The 20,089-nt window shown below is 33.3% G+C and overlaps 1 protein-coding gene across 3 annotated transcripts in view; it reads right to left on the reverse strand.

The window, feature by feature from the left end:
• Positions 1–2,868: 2,868 nt before the first annotated feature.
• Positions 2,869–20,089, reverse strand: part of LOC145279653 (adhesion G protein-coupled receptor B3-like) — a 267,375-nt gene continuing 250,154 nt past the window's right edge. For 2 of the 3 annotated variants that reach the window (XM_080130888.1, XM_080130886.1), the window contains exons 32-33: positions 17,276–17,356; positions 2,869–3,521 (exon numbers count right to left, since the gene is read on the reverse strand). In XM_080130888.1, coding sequence (XP_079987014.1) covers positions 3,381–3,521; positions 17,276–17,356 — 222 coding nt within the window. In that variant the 3' untranslated portion in view covers positions 2,869–3,380. The remainder of the gene's footprint in view (positions 3,522–17,275; positions 17,357–20,089) is intronic. The other variant, XM_080130887.1, reaches the window with a different exon arrangement.

Here is a 20,089-nt window from a genome sequence, read left to right on the forward strand (position 1 = left end):
TGTACTTCACTAGCAGTATGTTTGGGCGAATGAAAGTAAAAATAAAGATGGAAAACCAACTTCTCCAATTTGAAGGTTTTCAACTCTAAAGAAAAACAAAGCTACTGGTCTGTTTCTACTAAAATTTAAAGTATTACTATTCTAAATTCTAGCGTAGATTAGCATAATAAGCATCTACTTTTTTTATTCATAATTTTCTTGTCATTTACAAACAAACAAATCTCGTTGGATGTATTTGATATAAAACAAATTCGCTATTGATTAAGAACCTGATACAAAGCCGCATCAGCATCTTCCGGCAAATCACAGTAAATAGCCGGAAGAGTTGCAGGAGAAAAGTTGACGTGAACGCTGCTAAATTCAAAACACTGAAAAGAAAATTTAACACAAGAAGATGAGACTTACTCTTACCATCAGTTTAATTATATTAAAGAAATATGTTTTTTTCAATAAATGTTTATTATTTTTTCAATGAAATAAGATGAAAACATGGAAACAGCTATGAACGAAAATCAAAAGTTTTTTTTATGAATTTTAAGAATTTTTTGAAAGAAAAGTTTCAATAAAATAAGTTATTTTTAAGACGAAAATAGTTCAATAAAAGATCAAAACATGTAAAAAACTAGGAACGAAATTTTTATTTTAAGAAAAGTTTTAAACCTTTCCCCCTTTCATCTCAACCAGTCTGATCCAATCGCAAGACAGGGTTGAGACAGATGGAGACTAGGTGGGATGCAAGAGTTACCGAAAGTGTGTACGTCCTTCTGTATACATTGTCTGATATTTCTAAATGGTCACCCATCTGGTACACCAGCTCAAAGTACTTAACTTCAGTGATCTAACGAGAACTGGTGTATCAACGTGATTATGTCGTACGCATGTTTAGCGACATTAAATAGTGAAGCAAACAAACTACAAATTCCCCAAAATAATTTATATAAACCCTTTTTTGGGTTTGTAACGGCAACGTTACAAACAAACAAACAAACAAACAAAGGAAAGACATTTAAAAAAAATCTGGTCAGCATTTTTCTCTTTTTTTAACAGAAGCATTTATTACGATTACTTTCGTCAGCACTTTTAAAAAAGTCTCTCGCTGCCACATGCCCATCTAGACTGGTTCGCATTTCTCTTTCCCCCGACCGTATGCCGGCCACAACCGGCCCATTCTCGTTTTCAACTTTACACGTCTATTTGGTTCGACGCGCATTTTGCTTCTCTCTCAAGCACATGTCCGTTTTCTCTTTTTCTTGTCGCGCCAACTCGCACATATTTCCTAATTTGCATATGCGTGTTTTTCGGCTGCTGCTGCTAATCTCTTCGCGAGGCAGCCATCCTTTGCTAATATTTCCTCACGTTCTCATATGCACTATGTTACAGGTTGGCTGTTTTCTTTTCTGTAAACAAGGAATGGGATAATGTAGCGATAATCAATCGATTATTAAAATTGGCAAAAACCGTCAATACTGATAAAACACAAACGATTTGTCGATTATTGTATCGTCATATTTTATTTATACTTAATTTTTTATTCATAAATATATATATATGTTATGTATTCGCTTTAATAAAAAAGATATTCATATATCACTTATTTTACATTATTAATATATATATATTAAGGTATTATTTATACATATGCCCTTCATGTCCAACACTGACTCTAATTCCGGGATCGGCATCGTGACGTTAAATTACGTCACCCTTTCTCCCATCATAATCAAAAGGTGTCGGTCAAGGCACTAAATTTGGTTTAGATAATTCTGAAGTCAAAAATAGTTGCCGCACGAATTGGTTTAGATAATTCTGAAGTCAAAATAGTTGCCGCACGAAAATGTCTCCCAGAACTTTATGTGTTAAAAAAACATTTTAAATAAAAGTACTTGCTTCAAAATATTTTTAGATTAGGACTGATACTTTGTATTATTTAAATTATTCGAACTACTATTCTCATCGTAGATATTATTCTCACAACGTTTCGAATGATGTAATTCCTGACCTTCTTCAACAAGGACCTGTGACATAACGGATAAAGTTCTAAGTAATAATCAGTACTATGTAACGAGCTTGAAGGTTTACTCCGCGATAATAAACAGTGCATACGATCATCTACAAACACTATTAAAGAAAACATCTAATCCTTGTCTATTTATTAGGGTATTGTTTATATATATGCCCTTCATATTCACTATCGGTCTCGGAGTCGTGGCCTTAAATTAGTTAGCCACCCGTCATGATTCTGAAGTATCGGTCGAGGTACTAAATTCTTAAATAAAACTTTATTTTCTTCTGAATTTTTAAGATGATTGATAATTTGTATTATTTGAATTATTAGAAACACTTTATCATCTCGTATTTTATTCTCCTAACATTTCTGCTGATATAACCTCCGACCTTTTTCAGTAAGGACCCGTGTCGTAGCGGAAAAATGGTAAGTCATAATCAGTTCTAACTGACAGTCTAATGAAGGTTGAAGGCTCAATCATCAGAGCTAAAAATACAATTACGAATCACTTTAGACGTTAATCCGGTCTCGACAGAAGGATTCCTGAGTTCGACACCTGAAGATACACCGGATGAAGGTCGGGGGTTATATCGTCCGAGACGCTATTAAGATAACTAAAAGATTTTCCGTGACTAAACGATATTTTTAGGGAATTAATTCCTATTTTAGTTATGTAAATTATTTCGAACTGAGAACAAAACACACACTCGAGTCGGATTATATTGTGCTCTTTCTTTCTCTCACGACGAAATGTTCGCTTCTCCATCTTCATTCTTTTCTTCCGTTTTCTCTCTTAACTGAAAATTAAAAACACAAGCGACAGATTTATCTCGAAAAAGAAAATAAATAAAAAATAATCCGTCTAAATTTGCATGTTTGTATTATTGTTGTATCGGAAAGGTCCCGGATCTGTGCGTCAGTGCCTTTCTATAGCGGGCACGGGCCAACTGTGGACGCTTATAAGTTGCTATGCCTTTCAATAAAACCCTAGCTATGAACAGTCCAAATAAACAAAAAACAGCTCGAATAATCCAAATAATCCGCTCAAATACTTATTTGTTATCAGCACCAAAATGGCGACATCATTATGAAGTCTTGCATTAAAAAAATGGAAATTTAGTTTAGTAAATGAAACCTGATTATTTATAAGTAACAGACACAGTCTTCTGCGTAGACTTGCTAACATAAAGCATATAACGATTGAGACAACTCTGAAGTGTTCGGCTACTCGTTTTATCAATTCGACGTTCACTATCTTCGTTCAGTTCATATTTAAATAAGTATATTTACACTGTCTTTCTTGTACAATTTTTTGTGGCATTTTTTTTTTTCATTTCCAAATATTTTGGAGTCAGATATTTCTGGTACTTTTTTTTCACATTTTATATTGGCGTTGATAATACGGGTTGTACAAAGCGTCCATTGAACTTCTGTTCCCAGCGTACATAACTGGCCCTTTGAAGATTGGAATTGCTTGGGAAAACGGCCTATCAACCACCATTATGTTTGATCCATCCTAGAAAAAGATAGGAAGTATAGAAAATATGAATTAATAATCATACGCTTGTATCCATTTATTTTTTTTTTTACATATATTTATTGTACGAATGAATCACCACTAACAAAGGTCGAAGCCCACTCATATATATATATATATATATATATATATATATATATATATATATATATATATATATAAAATTACAATTAAATTTACCAAAATGATACAAGATGGTAAAATTAAAGTATATTATAAATATTAAAGAATTAATATTTATAAAGTAATATCAGCCAGATGTATAAGCTCGATAAAACCAAATAGGAAATACAGCTTATAATACGCGCAAACAGTTAATAAAACATGTTAAAAACACTTTGAAATGAGTTAAAAACATATTTAATCTGAAAAGGAAACACTAGATAAGTGGATAGTCCTTAATCCGCGGAATTTCGAAGAAATACTTTCCTTCTCATCAGAGAGTAGGAATTAGCAAAATGCGGGATCGGATTTTGCATGCAAAAAGTATTTGATGAAACAACAAGTAAATCAAAGATCATACTTGATAACAAAAAAGTGAAGCAGATGGAATATGGTGAAGAAGAAGGTGATTACACGTGAATGGATAGTCTGGTGGAAAAGAAATAATCCAGTAACGGTAAAATCCAAATATATAACTTCAAGAAAGTTAATTGAATTTCCATTTGCACAAGTAAAATCCAAGGAAATCCCGTAGTTTGGAGATGGTCCAAAATAATCCAAAGGCAGAAATCCATGGAATAATTCATAAAAATGTGTACAAGGGAAAAAAGGAAAAAAATTCCAATAATATTAATAAAAGAAAAATAAGATATGCTTTTCACTCTACTGTCGAGGCATAAATATACATAAATATGAAAGATCAGGGGAAAAAAGAGAAGGGGAAAAATTAATTGGTGCTAGAATTAAATATAAAATAGAGAAACAAATGTCAAAATGACACAGACAGGAAATGTTAAAGGCGCGAACAAAATATATAGGGCAAAATAATATAGGTCAACTGAAATGTACAGGTCATCACTTAAAAAATGTCAGCAAGAGTTGTTAGAACACACTAATTGGAAAATAAATAAATAAATAAATAAATTAATAAATAGAAAATAAATAATGAATAAGCCATAAATAAATAAACAAATAAAAAATAAAATATGAAATAAAAAATAAAAATTATTTAAGGGGAGAGGATGGCCGGTATCTGCAAATTCAGAAAAAAAGCAAGAAAAAAGTAAATGCGTATAGTAAAATATAAGTAAATATACATACAAGATATGAAAGTGTGGGTAGATTGATATATTAGATAGATAGGAAAGTTTAAAGAATAAAGCAGAAAATGCAGATAAAAACCGGCCGTGCAAAGAAGAAATAATAAATAAATAAATAAAGGATTATTAAATTATAAAGTATTAAGAGGTATGTAGAAAAAACGAAACAGTTAAAGAAATTTTTTTTATATCTATATAAAAGGTAAAAGTAATAACTATGTAATTTCAAAATTGCCATAATTAAATTTGGACTTACGTTTACAGAAAAAGATCAGTTCATTTTTAGAATTTATTATATTGTTACTTTGAGGGGGAAGTAATTATAGTTATAGCTTCGGTTGTGCAGAGGCGACATGACTTAGAGCCTGGAGTATAAGACTTAACTTTTTTATGATAGTCCATTTGATTGAGAAGGGAGTATTGTTAGAGTTAAGTTTTTTAATTAAAGTGGTTAGAGAAGTTCCTTGGTTATTATTAGAATTATGGTTGTTAAAAGAAGAAATGTGGTTTGATATTCTTTTCTTAATTAATGTTGAAGTAGCGCCGATATATGTATGTACTTTATTAAAAGCTCGAGGTCTGGTATTAATATTAATTTGCTGATTTGTATTAGTTAAATGGTTTGAATTTTGTTCATAGTGTTCAACAAATGGTGGGACAATGTCTGTATGAGGACTATTTTGGAGGGGATAATGAGTGTTGTTAGCGTTAGGATGGCTGTTAGGAGAAATATTATTATTCTCATTATTATTATTATTATTATTATTATTATTATTATTATTATTATTACTAGTTGTATGATTGTAGACGGAGGGGCTGCTGGAGTGGTGTATTGGATTAGTAACTATATCAGATGGAGGATGGGAAAAAGAATAACTTGAAGACGAAATATTAGTGTCTGTTATGGGAGGATTGCGTGGGAGCTCAGTAATAGTGCAAGAATATATAACATCTTTATGGATGAAATCATTATTGAATGGGCAAGGATGTTTGTTATTACAATTACAGTTAGTTTTGGGTTTAATTGAGAAAGGGATTTTTTGGCTGATTTAATTTTTTTGTTATTAGATGTTAAGATTCTTTGTGCTAAATTAGGCATTGTTGAATAAGAAATCCTGATTGAATTTTTATTGAAAATAGAACTATATCTGTGTGGGTATTTAAAAGAGTTTTGTACAATGTTGAAGAATTCCTTAGGTATATTAGTTTTGACATTTAGGCTAAATGGAGGATTAAACCAAATATTTTTCTTTCTCCTGATGCGACTGAGTGGGTTAGAGGTATTGCGATTAGTATTTTGGTTTGGATTATATATGTAAACTGGTTCATTGTTATTAATAGCGGCAGATCTTGTTATTTGAACTGGTTTCATACGAGTCATATTGTGTGCGATTACAGATTTAAACCGTATTTAATCTTTTCCTTGTGTCCTGAGTTCCATAAGGCATTATTGAAGAAAGTAGCATTATGATTAAAAGTTTTTTTTTTCAGCAGAAAGAGCAGAAATTCTTCTAGAGACGGATGGTACTATAGGTTATATAGTTGAGTTGGAGTGGTTAGAAGATTTATGGACGTATAAAAGCGTAATATTAGGTTTATGATAGGGGCTATGAGTTTCGGTGTTAAGATTAAGTGTAACATCTAGAAAATTTGAAGTTTTTTTATTTGGTTCGGTAGTTATAGAAAGGCCAAAGTTATTGAAGAAGTTATGTAATTTTTTAATTGTTTTGTTGTACTCTCTTGGCCTGGCTGCTGTAGTAAAAAAGGCATCGTCTCTATAAAGGCCCTCTTGGATATGTTTAAAGTGGTATTTAAGTTCTTCAGTAAGAAGAGTCCCACTAAATCGGTAACTTCTGCAGAGTCAGAAGCAGCTATCAAGATGTCAAAATTATCAGGGGTATCCTTTCTTGTCCAAAGCTTATTGTTAAATTGTATAAGGGACTTTCTCGTTAGGAGAATTAATTTTATTTCTAAATTAGTTAAGTCAGAATTTCTTTTAGCAAAGATAATAGCCTTATTTAAAAGGATCGGAGAAATTGATTGATAATAATTTTGGATGTCAAAGGTTATGAAGTTAAGGAGGTGTTTATTTTTAAGGGAGACAAACCAATTAATTACGGAATCTGAATTCAGCCAAAGACGGAAATTTACTTTTTCTTTAATAGAGGGATGATTCTATCTAAGATATTTTTGCTTACAGCTCCTGAGTCAGAGTTAGATGGACTGATCAATCTGATGGAGGGGTTGTCATAGAAATTAGGGTTATGATCCTTGAGGGTGAATCTAGGAGTACCCGGAGAAATTATTTCAGTGAAGTTATGAATATTCATAGAAGTCAGTAAAAGTTTAGTTTCAGAATTAATGGAATCTAAAGTCTAAAGAGGGACTATTTTATAAGATTTATTAACTTCTTTATAAAAAAGTTTTTTATATGTAGGATAGTCAAGTTTATAATAATTTTTTGTTTTATCAGCAGGGACGAATATATGTTTATTCTCTTTAACTTTTTCGGCAAAATTATTTATTTTTCGAGTAACCGGATTATAATGGTGTTTTTGTTTCTAAATTTAATTTTCTTGACTAAATTTAACATGGAATTCTCAAACTCCTCGAGATAAGGGTTGTATTTGGGGTGGGCAGTGGTTTTTAATTCATAAAATTTGGCAGCAATTCTTTCGAATTTCTTTTGTTCTCTATGAGAGTTGATAGGGAGTTCATTTGTTAAGATTTCTGTGTGAAGTTGGTCTTCAGAGGAAATAGGCGCTTTAAGTTTATTTTCAATGCTTAAGTCATGGTGATAAGTCTTCCACCTTATATTTTCTAGGAAAGTGTTCAAAGCGAGAACAAATTTGTGGATATATTCTTGTTTGGTAGGAATATAGCTATTTTTGGCAGACAGAGGAATGTGTTCCTTTTCAAACATATCTGGAGAGAATAAAAAGCTCAACCAAACGGGAGCTTATAATAAAATAAAAATTACAATTAAATTTACCAAAATGATCCAAGATGGTAAAATTAAAGTATATTATAAATATTAAAGAATTAATATTTATAAAGTAATCTCAGCCAGATGAAAAAGCTCGATAAAACCAAATAGGACATAGAGTATATAATACGAGCAAATAGTTAATAGAACATGTTAAAAAACACTTTGAAATGAGTTAAAAACATATTTAATTGAAAAGGAAACAATAGATAAGTGGATAGTCCTTAATACGGATTTTATTTATCTTCCACCAGACTATCCATTCACGTGTAATTGCCTTTTTCTTTACCATATTCCATCTGCTTCACTTTTTTGTATAATCTTTGACTTACTTGTTGTTTCATCAAATACTTTTTGCATGCAAAATCCGATCCCGCATTTTGCTAATTCCTACCCTCTGATGAGAAGGAAAGTATTTCTCGAAACTCCGCGGATTAAGGACTATCCACTTATCTAGTGTTTCCTTTTCAGATTAAATATGTTTTTAACTCATTTCAAAGTGTTTTTAACATGTTTTATTAACTGTTTGCTCGTATATATATATATATATATATATATATATATATATATATATATATATATATATATAAAGCTAAATGTGTGTGTGTGTGTGTGTGTCTGGTCAGGAATAGGCTCCTCTATGGTTGACTATTTTAAAAAACTGATTACATATAATGATAGAAGATGTATCGAGACACAGGAATGGGTATGTTTGATCTGGCATAATGATGATTCATTAAAATTGTGGGGTCTGCGTTAGCACCTGGTCGACAAAGTATGGAAATAAAAAAAATTACAAATTTATGGGGTATGCGTTCGCGCCTGGCGTCCATAGACACAAACTTTAATAAAGACTTTTCATATCTATCTGCGTAAGTATACTTTGATAATTATGTTTCAGTTTGAAGAAATATGGTATAATAAAATTATTGGGTGTTTGTTCGCACCTGACCTCCATAGAATGGAAATATGTCACAAAGTTTAAACAGGTTTCTTAATATAGATCCACAGAATATTGTGATACGTGTTTCAGTGTGAAAAGGTATGATATAATAAATTATGGGGTTTATCTATTTTTGTCATATTTTGCTTTGGTTTTGATACACCCAAATTCGAAGCTATCTCTTTACAACCCTTCCTTTTCATAATCTATTATACTTTCATAAATCAGTCCATTTTCTGTAGGCTGTTTTTGAACCCAGTCAACGACGGGTACTTTTGCTAGTATATATATATATATATATATGTATATATATATATATATATATATATATATATATATATATATATATATATATTAGAAAAATTTTCCAAAGGTTTAATATATTACAATCTATTAGTCAGTGGAAATGTGCATATATCAATGTTTTATCGTTATTTCCATGGCAGGTGCTCGTCTGAACCCCAATCTCTGGTCCCCCCTCGCCAATCTTTCACGAAAAATACCCGTCTAGCTGAATCCACTGTGAAAAATTTCCCCCACTCTATATCTGTGCCTAAATCAAAACGCGGATTCCATGAACAAAGCTTCTTTCTTAGAACTGCACGCCTGTGGAACTCTGTTCCGTCTGCCTGCTTCCCTCCGGACTACAACTTGGATGTCTTCAAGTCCAATGTTAACAAATTCCTAATGAACCTCCCCCTTAAGTAAACACTTCATCAAATCTCCACACTAACGTAATGTACTTGCAATAACCCTTATCCCTGAGTAGTTTCCGGGCCTTGATAAGTGGTGATCACTGTGTAAAAAAAAAAATAAATAAAAAAATAAAGTCAGGTAAATTGACTCGAATATACATTTTTATGATCAAGCATTCATACATATTTACAAAAACAAAAGATAACAATGAAATAAGGTTACCTGACATTTTTTATTACATTTTCATCCCAAACAAGGCACATTGCCACTTTGTTGTAGGGGGCTACTATTAGTGACATAGGCATCAGGAGTACTGTGTAGGGAGTTGGGCAGCAAGATGTCGGTTCACGTTGCACTTGAACTTCTGCGTGTCAGTACAGTTGGGTAAGCAGGGACCCGGAAGGGAATTCCAAAGTCTAGCTGTTCTGGGGGAAGAAACTACTGGAGTAGAAGGCTGTCTTACATCTAGGGATCTCTACTGTGAAGGGATGGGATTTAGCTGCTTGTCGGGTTTGTCGGGGGGTATTTACGTCGAGGGGGAACAAGTGCTTGCAGTTCATCAGAGCATTCACCGTTAAAGTACTTGTAGAACAGACAGAGGGATGCAGCATTTCGTCGATGGGACAGAGGCTGAAGTTTAGATGACAGTTCAGGACCTATCAGATTGGCAACTCTCTATTGAACCTTGTCTAGGAGCGAGAGATTAGTGGCAGATGCACCAGCTCAAATATGACAACAATACTCCATACATGGGCGAATGGTGGCCTTATAGAGGTATAGGATACTTTCGGGCGTTAGTAGCTTTTTAGCACGGTAGAGAGAGCCTACCTTCTTCGCAGCGGTCCTGGCAATACTCTCAATGTAATTGTTCCAACTCATGTTTCCTGTGAGTGTTACGCCGAGGAGTTTAAAAGATGTACTTTCAGATAAAGAGTCATTGGCTATTGCTATTGGTGGTAGAGAAGGGTTCTTGTAATCATTGAAGGAAACGAGTTTAGTCTTGGCAGCATTTAATGTGACCCTTGATTTATGTCCCCATTCCACTACAGATTGAAGGTCATCCTCTAGTGCTTCTGCCATTTCCTTGGATATGTGTTCATTTGTTTTCCTGTCGTGTCTGTTATAGAGCGTGGTGTAGTCAGCATATATACCCATCTCACATGCAATTTTGTCAGGGAGGTCATTTATGAATATTAGGAATAACAGAGGTCCAAGGATAGACCCCTGAGGCACTCCCGCATTTATATCATATTGTTTAGATGTACGACCGTCGAGGACAACCTGGATTTTTCTCTTATCTAAGAATGATTTAATTATGTTATGTATTCTTCCAGTGATACCATATGATCTAATTTTCCTGAGAAGACCTTCATGCCATACCCTGTCAAAAGCCTTAGATATATCTAGAGCTACCACTCTACCCTCCTCTGCTTTGTCCAGTAAATGGTATATACGTTCTGAGATTACTTAGGATGTCTGCTGTGGAACGGGCTTGCCTGAATCCATATTGTTGGTCAATCAGAAGTTTAGCATCTGTAAGGTGGTGGACTAGAGCTTGGTTAATTATGGTCTCAAATATTTTGGCGAAAAGTGGGAGGAGGCTAATGGGGCGATAATTTGATGGGTCAGTTCTTTCGCCAGAATTCTTGAAAACTTGTACAACAGAAGCAGTTTTCCAGCAGGCAGGAAAGCAAGATTCATTTGTTGTAATGTTTGGAGGACAGGCAGGAAAGCAAGAGGCATTTGTTGTAATGTTTGGAGGACAGGCAGGAAAGCAAGAGGCATTTGTTGTAATGTTTGGAGAGAACTGGAGCTACTTCGGCGGAGCACTTTTTTAATAGCACAGCCGGGATGAAATCAGGTCCACATGCTTTTGAAGTGTCAAGATTTCTTATGATAGCATGCACCTGAGAAGGGGTGATTTTCAGATTGTCTAGTGTAGCGTCTGTCCGCAAAGGAAAGTCATGTAAGGGGGTGGTTGGCAGGGTTCAGTGTGGAGTTGGAGACAAACCGACTGGCAAGCATGTTAGCCTTCTCAGTTGCAGAGCAAACAACCTCGTGATTGTTGGATAGTGGGTGAATTGTTGATTGCCTATTATTTACTACACTGTTGTAGATTTTCCAGAAGTCGCAGGTTCCTAATTTCTGTACTTCAATGCATTTTTGGGGGGTTTCAGTAACTTCTCTCTTAGCTGTCGCTATTTCTTTCTTGCAGTTACTTCTAGCTTCTATATACTTCTGCCTGTTTGAACTGGACTTATGTCGGTTAAATTTGCGGTACGCATGCTGCATTTTTTATTTTCTCGAATGTTGCAAATTGTTTCGATATCAACTAGATAATTTCAAACTTTCTATTGTCCAAAAACCTTCAAGGTTGGCATCTCATCAGACTTCTTGAAAAAATACAAGATTAATACGTAATTGAACATGTTTTCATTCTGTTATTAACGGTACCAAGCAGTGTGGTCCTCATCAGCATGTTTGGATAAGTCATGTTCTGGTGTTTATTAAAATTTTTGGGCCCCTATTTTCGTATTTCTGTTTATAAGATTAAAATTACGGTAAAAATTGTTAATCTAGAATTACTTTGAATCCGGCCATGATTCTTAATTATTGAGATCTTTAATTTATTAATTTAATTTGTTCTTTTTTGTGCGTTATTTGTTTCTCATCTCCAAGTAATTCGGTTGAATTTAACGTTTAATCTTTGTTCTAAACCCACCCGGAAAAAAGTTTCGTATCTTATGTTTTTCCGGTGTTACAAATCGATTTTAATTTAAACTGGAAAGTCTATTGCTATTACAAATCTACTGCAATGTAATAGGGTTTTTGCACAATAAAATGAAATAAAATAAATTTACATTCCATACTAGTGGCTTAAGATGTTGAAGATTGTTATTTATTATTGTGATCTTTGTGTACACTTCGGAGAAATAATCATACATACTTTTCAAAGGGGAATAACTCTGAATTATTAATTGTATTTATTCAACAAAATTTGGCGCTTTACTTATCTGAATCGCAAAAATTTACACTTAATTGTATTGTTAGTCATCCTGAATTTTTTACTTAATCAACTGGTTTTAGATTTTACTAGTTCTTGAAATATTCTTTTCTTACGATTGGATTGTTACTTAAAATTTATTTCAACAGGATTAATTTAATGGAGGAAATCTTCCTTTCTTACTAGTTAATTTAAGGATCCTGAATTAATAGTGGATTTGTAGTTTTCATTGTTTATCTCCGGGTCCTTAATTAAGTAAATCCTGTTAAAGTTGTGTAACTGCGGATTTCTAATTTTTCTTGTTTCTTAAGATTCAGAGCTTCTATGTTCTTGCAATATTATATAATTATTTGTTCGTACTCATCGTTTGTTTTTACGAAACCAATGAAAGATAAACCTCGACAATTTGAATTACCATTCATTTTCAATATTACACACTCCCAACAACTAGTTAAAAACATGTTTTAAACCATTTCTTTTAATTTTAATTGTAATCCATTATTGAGATGAGTATTATTTATATTAATTTATTTCTTGCGGACTATTATTCTCATTTTTATTAGTTCATGTTTCACGACGTTTCGGCCAACTATTCCTCTGGCCTTCGTCAGGTGGTAACCGCGACGGATAGGAACTTCGAATCTCCTAACTGCATTCTCAGCAATTACTGCCATCCATAGTTGTTGTCATCTCACTACGTTTTTGGCCAAGTAAGCCTCTGGCCGGCTTTGGGTAGGATTGAAACCGCTGTCTTCAGAAAATCATCATCTGGAACCGTAGAGATTTAACGTCTCTATCAACCGCGCCACGGGCCCCGAATGACGATCAAGATTGGATTTTTTTTATCTTATAAATCCACGTTTATTTTTATTATCCGATCTTCCATGGTCGGGTCCGTACCGAATAGTATATTTATTATTTTAATTGGAATTCGTTATTGAGATGAGTATTATTTATATTAATTTATTTATTGCGGACTATTATTCTCATCTTTATTAGTTGTTGTTTCACGACGTTTCGGCCAACTCTTCCTCTGGCCTTCGTCAGGTGGTAACCGCGATGGATAGGAACTTCGACTCTCCTAACTGCATTCTCAGCAATCACTGCCATCCGTAGTTGTCATCGTATCACCACTACCATCCATAGTTGTCGTCGTCTCACTGATGAAGGCCATAGGAATAGTTGAAAGAAACGTCGTGAAACAACTAGTAAAGATGAGAATAATAGTCCGCAGTAAATAAATTAACATTTGTTTTTACTGTTGACTTTGCTGTTGTTTGATCTTAATTTCCATAAGTATTATTAAGATTTGATTCATTGCTCTTCTTCATATTCCGTTGTAACCGTTCAATTTACCTTAAGTTAAGTTTAATACCTATTCAGTTATTAAACTATTTTACCCTTAGACTTTTCATTGTAAAATTTATGTGGTCTTTATACTAATGGTGTCTAGTGATGATGCCTTTTTGGAGTTTATTCTAACTAGATTTTAGTAGCGAGAGTCGGAATTTATTTCTGTGAAGACAACTTTGTATGGCATCCAATGTTTTGTTTAAAATTTCTTCTTTAGAATTTACTATGTAATAAACTTCAAGTTAGCATAGATTACACCTTTTCGATTAACTAGGTTGGTATTTCTTACCCTTATGCACTATTGACCATTTTATATCAAATGCTTTATTATTTCTACGTAATTCCCTGATCTAATCGCCTAATGCAGTTGTGTTCTTTTTGTTTTTAATAGTAATTTTTGTTTTATTCACATTACATTATTATTTCTATCACTATTAGGTTCGTTCTCAGTCTGATTTTAAATGATGCTAGGTGGTTTCTGAATCTGTCCTTGAACGGGTAATTCGTATCCCCCAAGTGTACTTTCCTATTGTTATCCACCTTAACCTCATATTTGTATACAAGTTTTGAAATCAAGCAATTATCCCCCAACGGACATTCGTTCGGTACTCTACAATTGTATTTTGACCCAGAATGTATTTCCCCTGCTTCATTTCTATTCTTATTTAGTATTATGTTGATTTTACTATTGTTAGAGCCTATTATAGTGCTTACAAGGTTTGCCGTTCTCAAGAAGGATAGTTTTATCATGTTCTTGTCAATTATTTTATTTAGTCTGTTTCCAGTTGGAAAGTTTTTCTCTATTATTTTATAAAATTCTCTAGGTATTATATTTAGAATATGCTCACTGAATAGGGGGGTTAAACAAAACTTGTTTCTTTCGTCTATTTCTCCTATTTTTAATCATATTATCACTCTTATGTGCTTCCCCATTGTAACTGACTTCTTTCTTTTTGTCCTTATTCTTATTTTTAAGCCGCTTTTCCTTCTTCGCGCTACTCCTTTTCTTCATTGTCATTTTATATGAAATTGTATGGTTTATTGTGTTATTTTTATCATTAACCTTTCATATCTATTTTATTTTCCCATGGTAACCGGATTCAGGCTTCATTGTAATAGTTTTTATTTTTGTTGAATAAATTTTCATTTTGAGATAGCTCGGATATACTTTTGGATAAACTAGGGTTGATCGCATTTTTTTCATGCATTTGGGATGGTTGTAATCATAATCAATGTGAAATAATGTTTGGTTTGATTTGTGGTTCGTAAGTGTTATCAATAAGATTTAGAATTAGTCTAAAAATCCACCTTCTTACAGTTCCTATCTATAGTTTTTTTCTAAATTATGTTCCTTAAAGAATACTTGAATGTTCTTCCTCATTTTTCTCTGTAATCCTATCGCTTGAGTTAAGTAAGAATAAAGCACAGTCTCTATGTAAGCCCCCATTAAAACCCGGTATCTTTTTATTAATCTCCTTCAATACGTCGTTACGTAAAAATGGTTCTCTCTATCATTTCTTGTCCATAATTCATCCTTATATCTAATTAAGGTTTTCCTTGCTAGTTACATGATCTCTATTTCTAGTTTTGATATGTTCGCTTAATTTTCTGCTAATTTTAGTGATTTTTCAAATAGTCCAGGCCTTATTGAAGGGTAATAAGAGTCAATATCAAATATAATGAATTTACTGTTTTTTTTTGTTTTTATGGGTTTTTTGGAACTACTAATTTAAACAAAACATTGGATGCCATACAAAGTTAATAATAGAAATTAAGATCAAACCACGGTAAAGTTAACAGTAAAAAACAAATGGTTTAAAACATGCTTTTAACTAGTTGGGTGTGTGTAATATTGAAAATGAATGGTAATGCAATTTGTCGGGGCATAGATTAGGTCTTATCTTTTATTGGCTCCGTAAAACAAATGATAGATACGAAGAAATAATTGTAGACTAATATAATACTGGAAGAACATAGAAGCTCTGAATCTTAAGAAACAAGAAAAATTAGAAATCCGCAGTTACCTACCTTTAACAAGATTTACTTAATTAAGGATCCGGAGATAAACAATGAAAACTAAAAATCTATTCCGGATCCTTAAATTAAGTAGTAAGAAAGGAAGATTTCTTCCATCGTAATTAATATAATATTTTGAAATAAATTTTAAGTGACAATCCGAGAGAATTTTTAAGGGAAATCGAACTGTAATATCGTAGAAACAAAAGACAGGTAACGTTTAGAAAAGGAATTGTATATGAACCGGAAATATAAACAGTTAGCTGAGAATTACAATATAATATAACGCGAAGACACCGGCCAATATTTCAAAAACTAGTAAAATATAAAACCAATTGAACTAAATAAACAACTCAGGATGATTAATAATACAGTTGAGTGTAAATTTTTGCGATTAAGATAACAAAAACGCCAAATTTTGTTGAATAAATAAAATTAGCAATTACGAGTTATTCTCCATTTGAAAAGTATTTTATTAGATTATTTCTCCGAAGTGTAACTCATTGCTCAGTCATAAAATACGTTTAAATATATTTAAATTCATGCAGATTTCGTATTTATTATTAAAGAGACAATTTCCTCTTTATTATTATATTGTACTCTAAGTTACTTATTTTATCATATTGTACAAAAGTAACAAATAAAAATTAAAATACGATTTGAGTGCCATCAGCTAGAATCGAAACCAAACTATTTAGAACTCCGGCATTATTCGTTACTATCTGCATTTAAAACTTACAAAAATAACGTTGTTAAAAGTATAGATGTAAATGTCCGTTGCGTAGAAGTAACACGTTTAATCGGCAAGTCCAATTTTTATTTTCAATTTTTGAACCCTTATCGGCTATTTTACCGGCTAAAAACAAATTGAATTTGTTCCACAGGCCCGAGTCCCCTACATATCAAGTTTCAAGCCAATAGACAAAAAAAAAAAAAAAAAAAAATTGACAGAGTAGTTTGGACAGACAGACAAGTTGTGTGGTTATAACAACTATAATGCTCGTGACAGCTGCCGAATTCTTTAGGAACATGTGTACAATTTATTTTGTTTCTAAATTGCCATTAATAGAATGATATAATCATGATTTAATTTCGTTTTACAACAAGAGGGAATTGGCGCTTTACAATTATCTATTTACCATAGGTTCGAACTACGGATTCAGGTAGTCGACCTTAGGGTTCTTTATACCCGCATAGAACTCGCTTAACGTGACATTATGTTGATATCTGACCTGATTTACGGAGGTCTTTCGTATACATGACTTATCTGGCTTAATGAGACCTGTTATATCAACGTTTTAGCCAGCCGAGATTTACGCGCTAAAAGGAAGCGTTCCGTTATCCCCACGTAAAACATTACAGTAACACATATTACTGTCCAAATTTCAAGACCACTCCTTCCAATAATAACCTTTTTTAACCGAAATACCTATATTTTATCGATAAAAAAGATAGTAAAGATGTAAAACGTACCATTGCATTGTTTAAGTACTGCCTTTCTCTTGTCTGGTCTTGTATCGGAACTGCTTCAAACTCAAAACTGACGTTTTGGCTCTGTAAATAATAACATAAAGAATACATGACATTTGGGTATTTGATAAATATTTTGTGATGGATTGTCGTTTTTGTTTGGATGCTGGGGAATGTTATGTTTTCACTTTAGAGGGTAAAGCATATCACCGTCGTCGTCGGGAACCCAGTTCCTTGATCGTCTGTACACAAAATCACTGGTCGTTGACTTTAGCTTATAAGAAAAGCAGGTTTATTAATGTAGGTAGTTAGGACCATTCATATTTTGACATGGTTGTTGCCGCTTGGAGAGAGAGAGAGAGAGAGAGAGAGAGAGAGAGAGAGAGAGAGAGAGAGAGAGAGAGAGAGAGAGAGAGAGAGCTTGTCTTATTGGCACCAAAGCCAACAGAGTCTCGGTCATTGTTGAGGTGGTTTGTTCCATGTTGACTGAGTTATGGCTCTAGTTCTGTGCAAGTTATAAGAGATTGACCCTCCCAGGCTTTGTCTTATCATTATGAGAAACGGCTTAATTCATTGTTAATTACTAGGGCTGTGACAATAGAATATTCTTTTGACTCTCGGGTATATATCCGAGACAGTTATACACACGTAATGAACCGAGAACAACATCCGTCTATATAAAAACATATAAGATATTAATGGATATATATTTAAGAGCCAGAACAATGAAAAGAATATGCTGTTGTCATAGCTCTACTAATTACCTTAGGCGCCCATACTGGGGAATGCCGACGGATCTGTCTAGGCATTTTTTTTTTTTTGTTGCAGGCACTGGCTTTTCAAATTTCACTTTCCGATCCGTGTGTCATATCATCCCGTCGTGTAAAGGAGATAAATAACTTCACCTAGTTACATCATGCGGCTTCTCCTCTTCCATCGTGGACAGTGTGTCTGCTCTGCTTAAAATGTTGTCAGGAAGATACCGAATTCTCTCTCCCACAGAAGTTACGCGATTCCGTCGACTTTCGTGAACTAAGAGATAAATTCCGATTTCCCACCCTTTAATCATTCCCCTATTCAACTAATGACATTCGTTTCATAACAGGAATAGTAATTTATCGAATCTTTAATGCAACAATAAATTTTCTCGATAAACTCAAATCTCAATATCGTATTTTGTGTATTTTAAAAACAAATAAAATGATAAATTGAATGATTAAACATTGTATTTCAATCGTCCAAACTAATTTATGGAATTTAAAAACGTTACCATAAGATATTTTAACGAAATCAAACGGTTATATCGAAGTGGTTGTTGGCTCCTCAAATGGTTGTCAAATTTTATTGACAAGTTTATTCTAATTTTCTAAACGATAACAGAAAATTAACCCACCGTATTAATTTGTCAAATTTTGAGAGATCTTTTTTTTATTTGAAAAAAAAAAAAAAAAGAAAGTATTTTGCAAATATTCGTTTTTTTTTTGTTTTCTTTTTCCGAATTATCTTTTAAGTTTTTAATTTACTTCTGATTTTTACATATTATTTGTTTTCATGCTTATTTTGCAAATATTAATTCTCAGGCGCCGTCGTGTAAAACACTTTTTTTTTTCCAGAAATATTTTGTGTTGAATACACCATTATTATGATATTTAATATATTTAAATTTAATTTAATTCTTTAATTTTATTATTTGTTTCTTACAAAACAAACAAACAAACAAACAAAAAACTCTGCCGCTAACCCCAAGCCCGGATGGCAACAGACTAATGTTTGTGAAAGCAATTCAATATTTATTTCCTAAATAAAGTACGGCCAAGGATGGAATACTGTTGCCATATCTGGGCAGGAGCTGCCAAAAACAGCCTATCATGCCTTGACAGAGTACAAAATAGACTTCGTGGTTTAGTGGGGGATGCCCTTTTCTCTACCCTGCAACCCCTCTCCCACAGAAGAGACGTTGCGAGCCTATCCTTGTTTTATCGTTATTTTCATGGCAGGTGCTCGTCTGAACTCCAATCCCTGGTCCCCCCTCGCCAAACTTTCACGAAAAACACCCGTCTAGCTGAATCCACTGTGAAAAATTTCCCCCACTCCATATCTGTGCCTAAATCAAAACGCGGATTTCATGAGCAAAGCTTCTTTCTTAGAACTGCACGCCTGTGGAACTCTGTTCCGTCTGCCTGCTTCCCTCCGGACTACAACTTGGATGTCTTCAAGTCCAATGTTAACAAATTCCTAATGAACCGCCCCCCTAATTAAACACTTCATAAAATCTCCTCACTAACGTGATGTACTTGCAATAACCCTTATCCCTGAGTGGCTTCCGGGCCTTGATAAGTGGTGATCACTGTGTAAAAAAAAAAAAAAAATAAATAATCCGCAAAAATAAGAGAAATATTCATATTTACATAATAAAACTGAAAAAAGTATTCACGAAAGAAAAAATTAATAGGGTCGATTTATTTCTTTAGCACCGCTTGGAAAAAAACAAAAACTAGTCAATAAAATTTGACGCACATTGTAGGAGTTAATCGCTTCAGTAGAAACCTTATAAAGGTGATCTAACAGGCAAAATAAATAAATACACTGTCATTGTCTGGGTTATACAGGGGTTGTTCAAAAAGTAATATATTTTTTATTCAGTCCAAATGGATCAGAGGGGATTGCAAATTGTGTTTTTATGATGACTGAACTTATACATCCATGGACTGAAAGTTTCATCTCTCTGTTGCAGATATTGACGGTGTGAGACTCTAAGAAAGCAACCCTCACCAGGGACGTGTGTCAGAAGCAGAGGTGCATCATTGAATTCCTGGC

This window comes from Euprymna scolopes, chromosome 7, assembly GCF_053919585.1.
Source record: "Euprymna scolopes isolate OS-2025 chromosome 7, ASM5391958v1, whole genome shotgun sequence".
NCBI classification, from domain to species: domain Eukaryota; kingdom Metazoa; phylum Mollusca; class Cephalopoda; order Sepiida; family Sepiolidae; genus Euprymna; species Euprymna scolopes.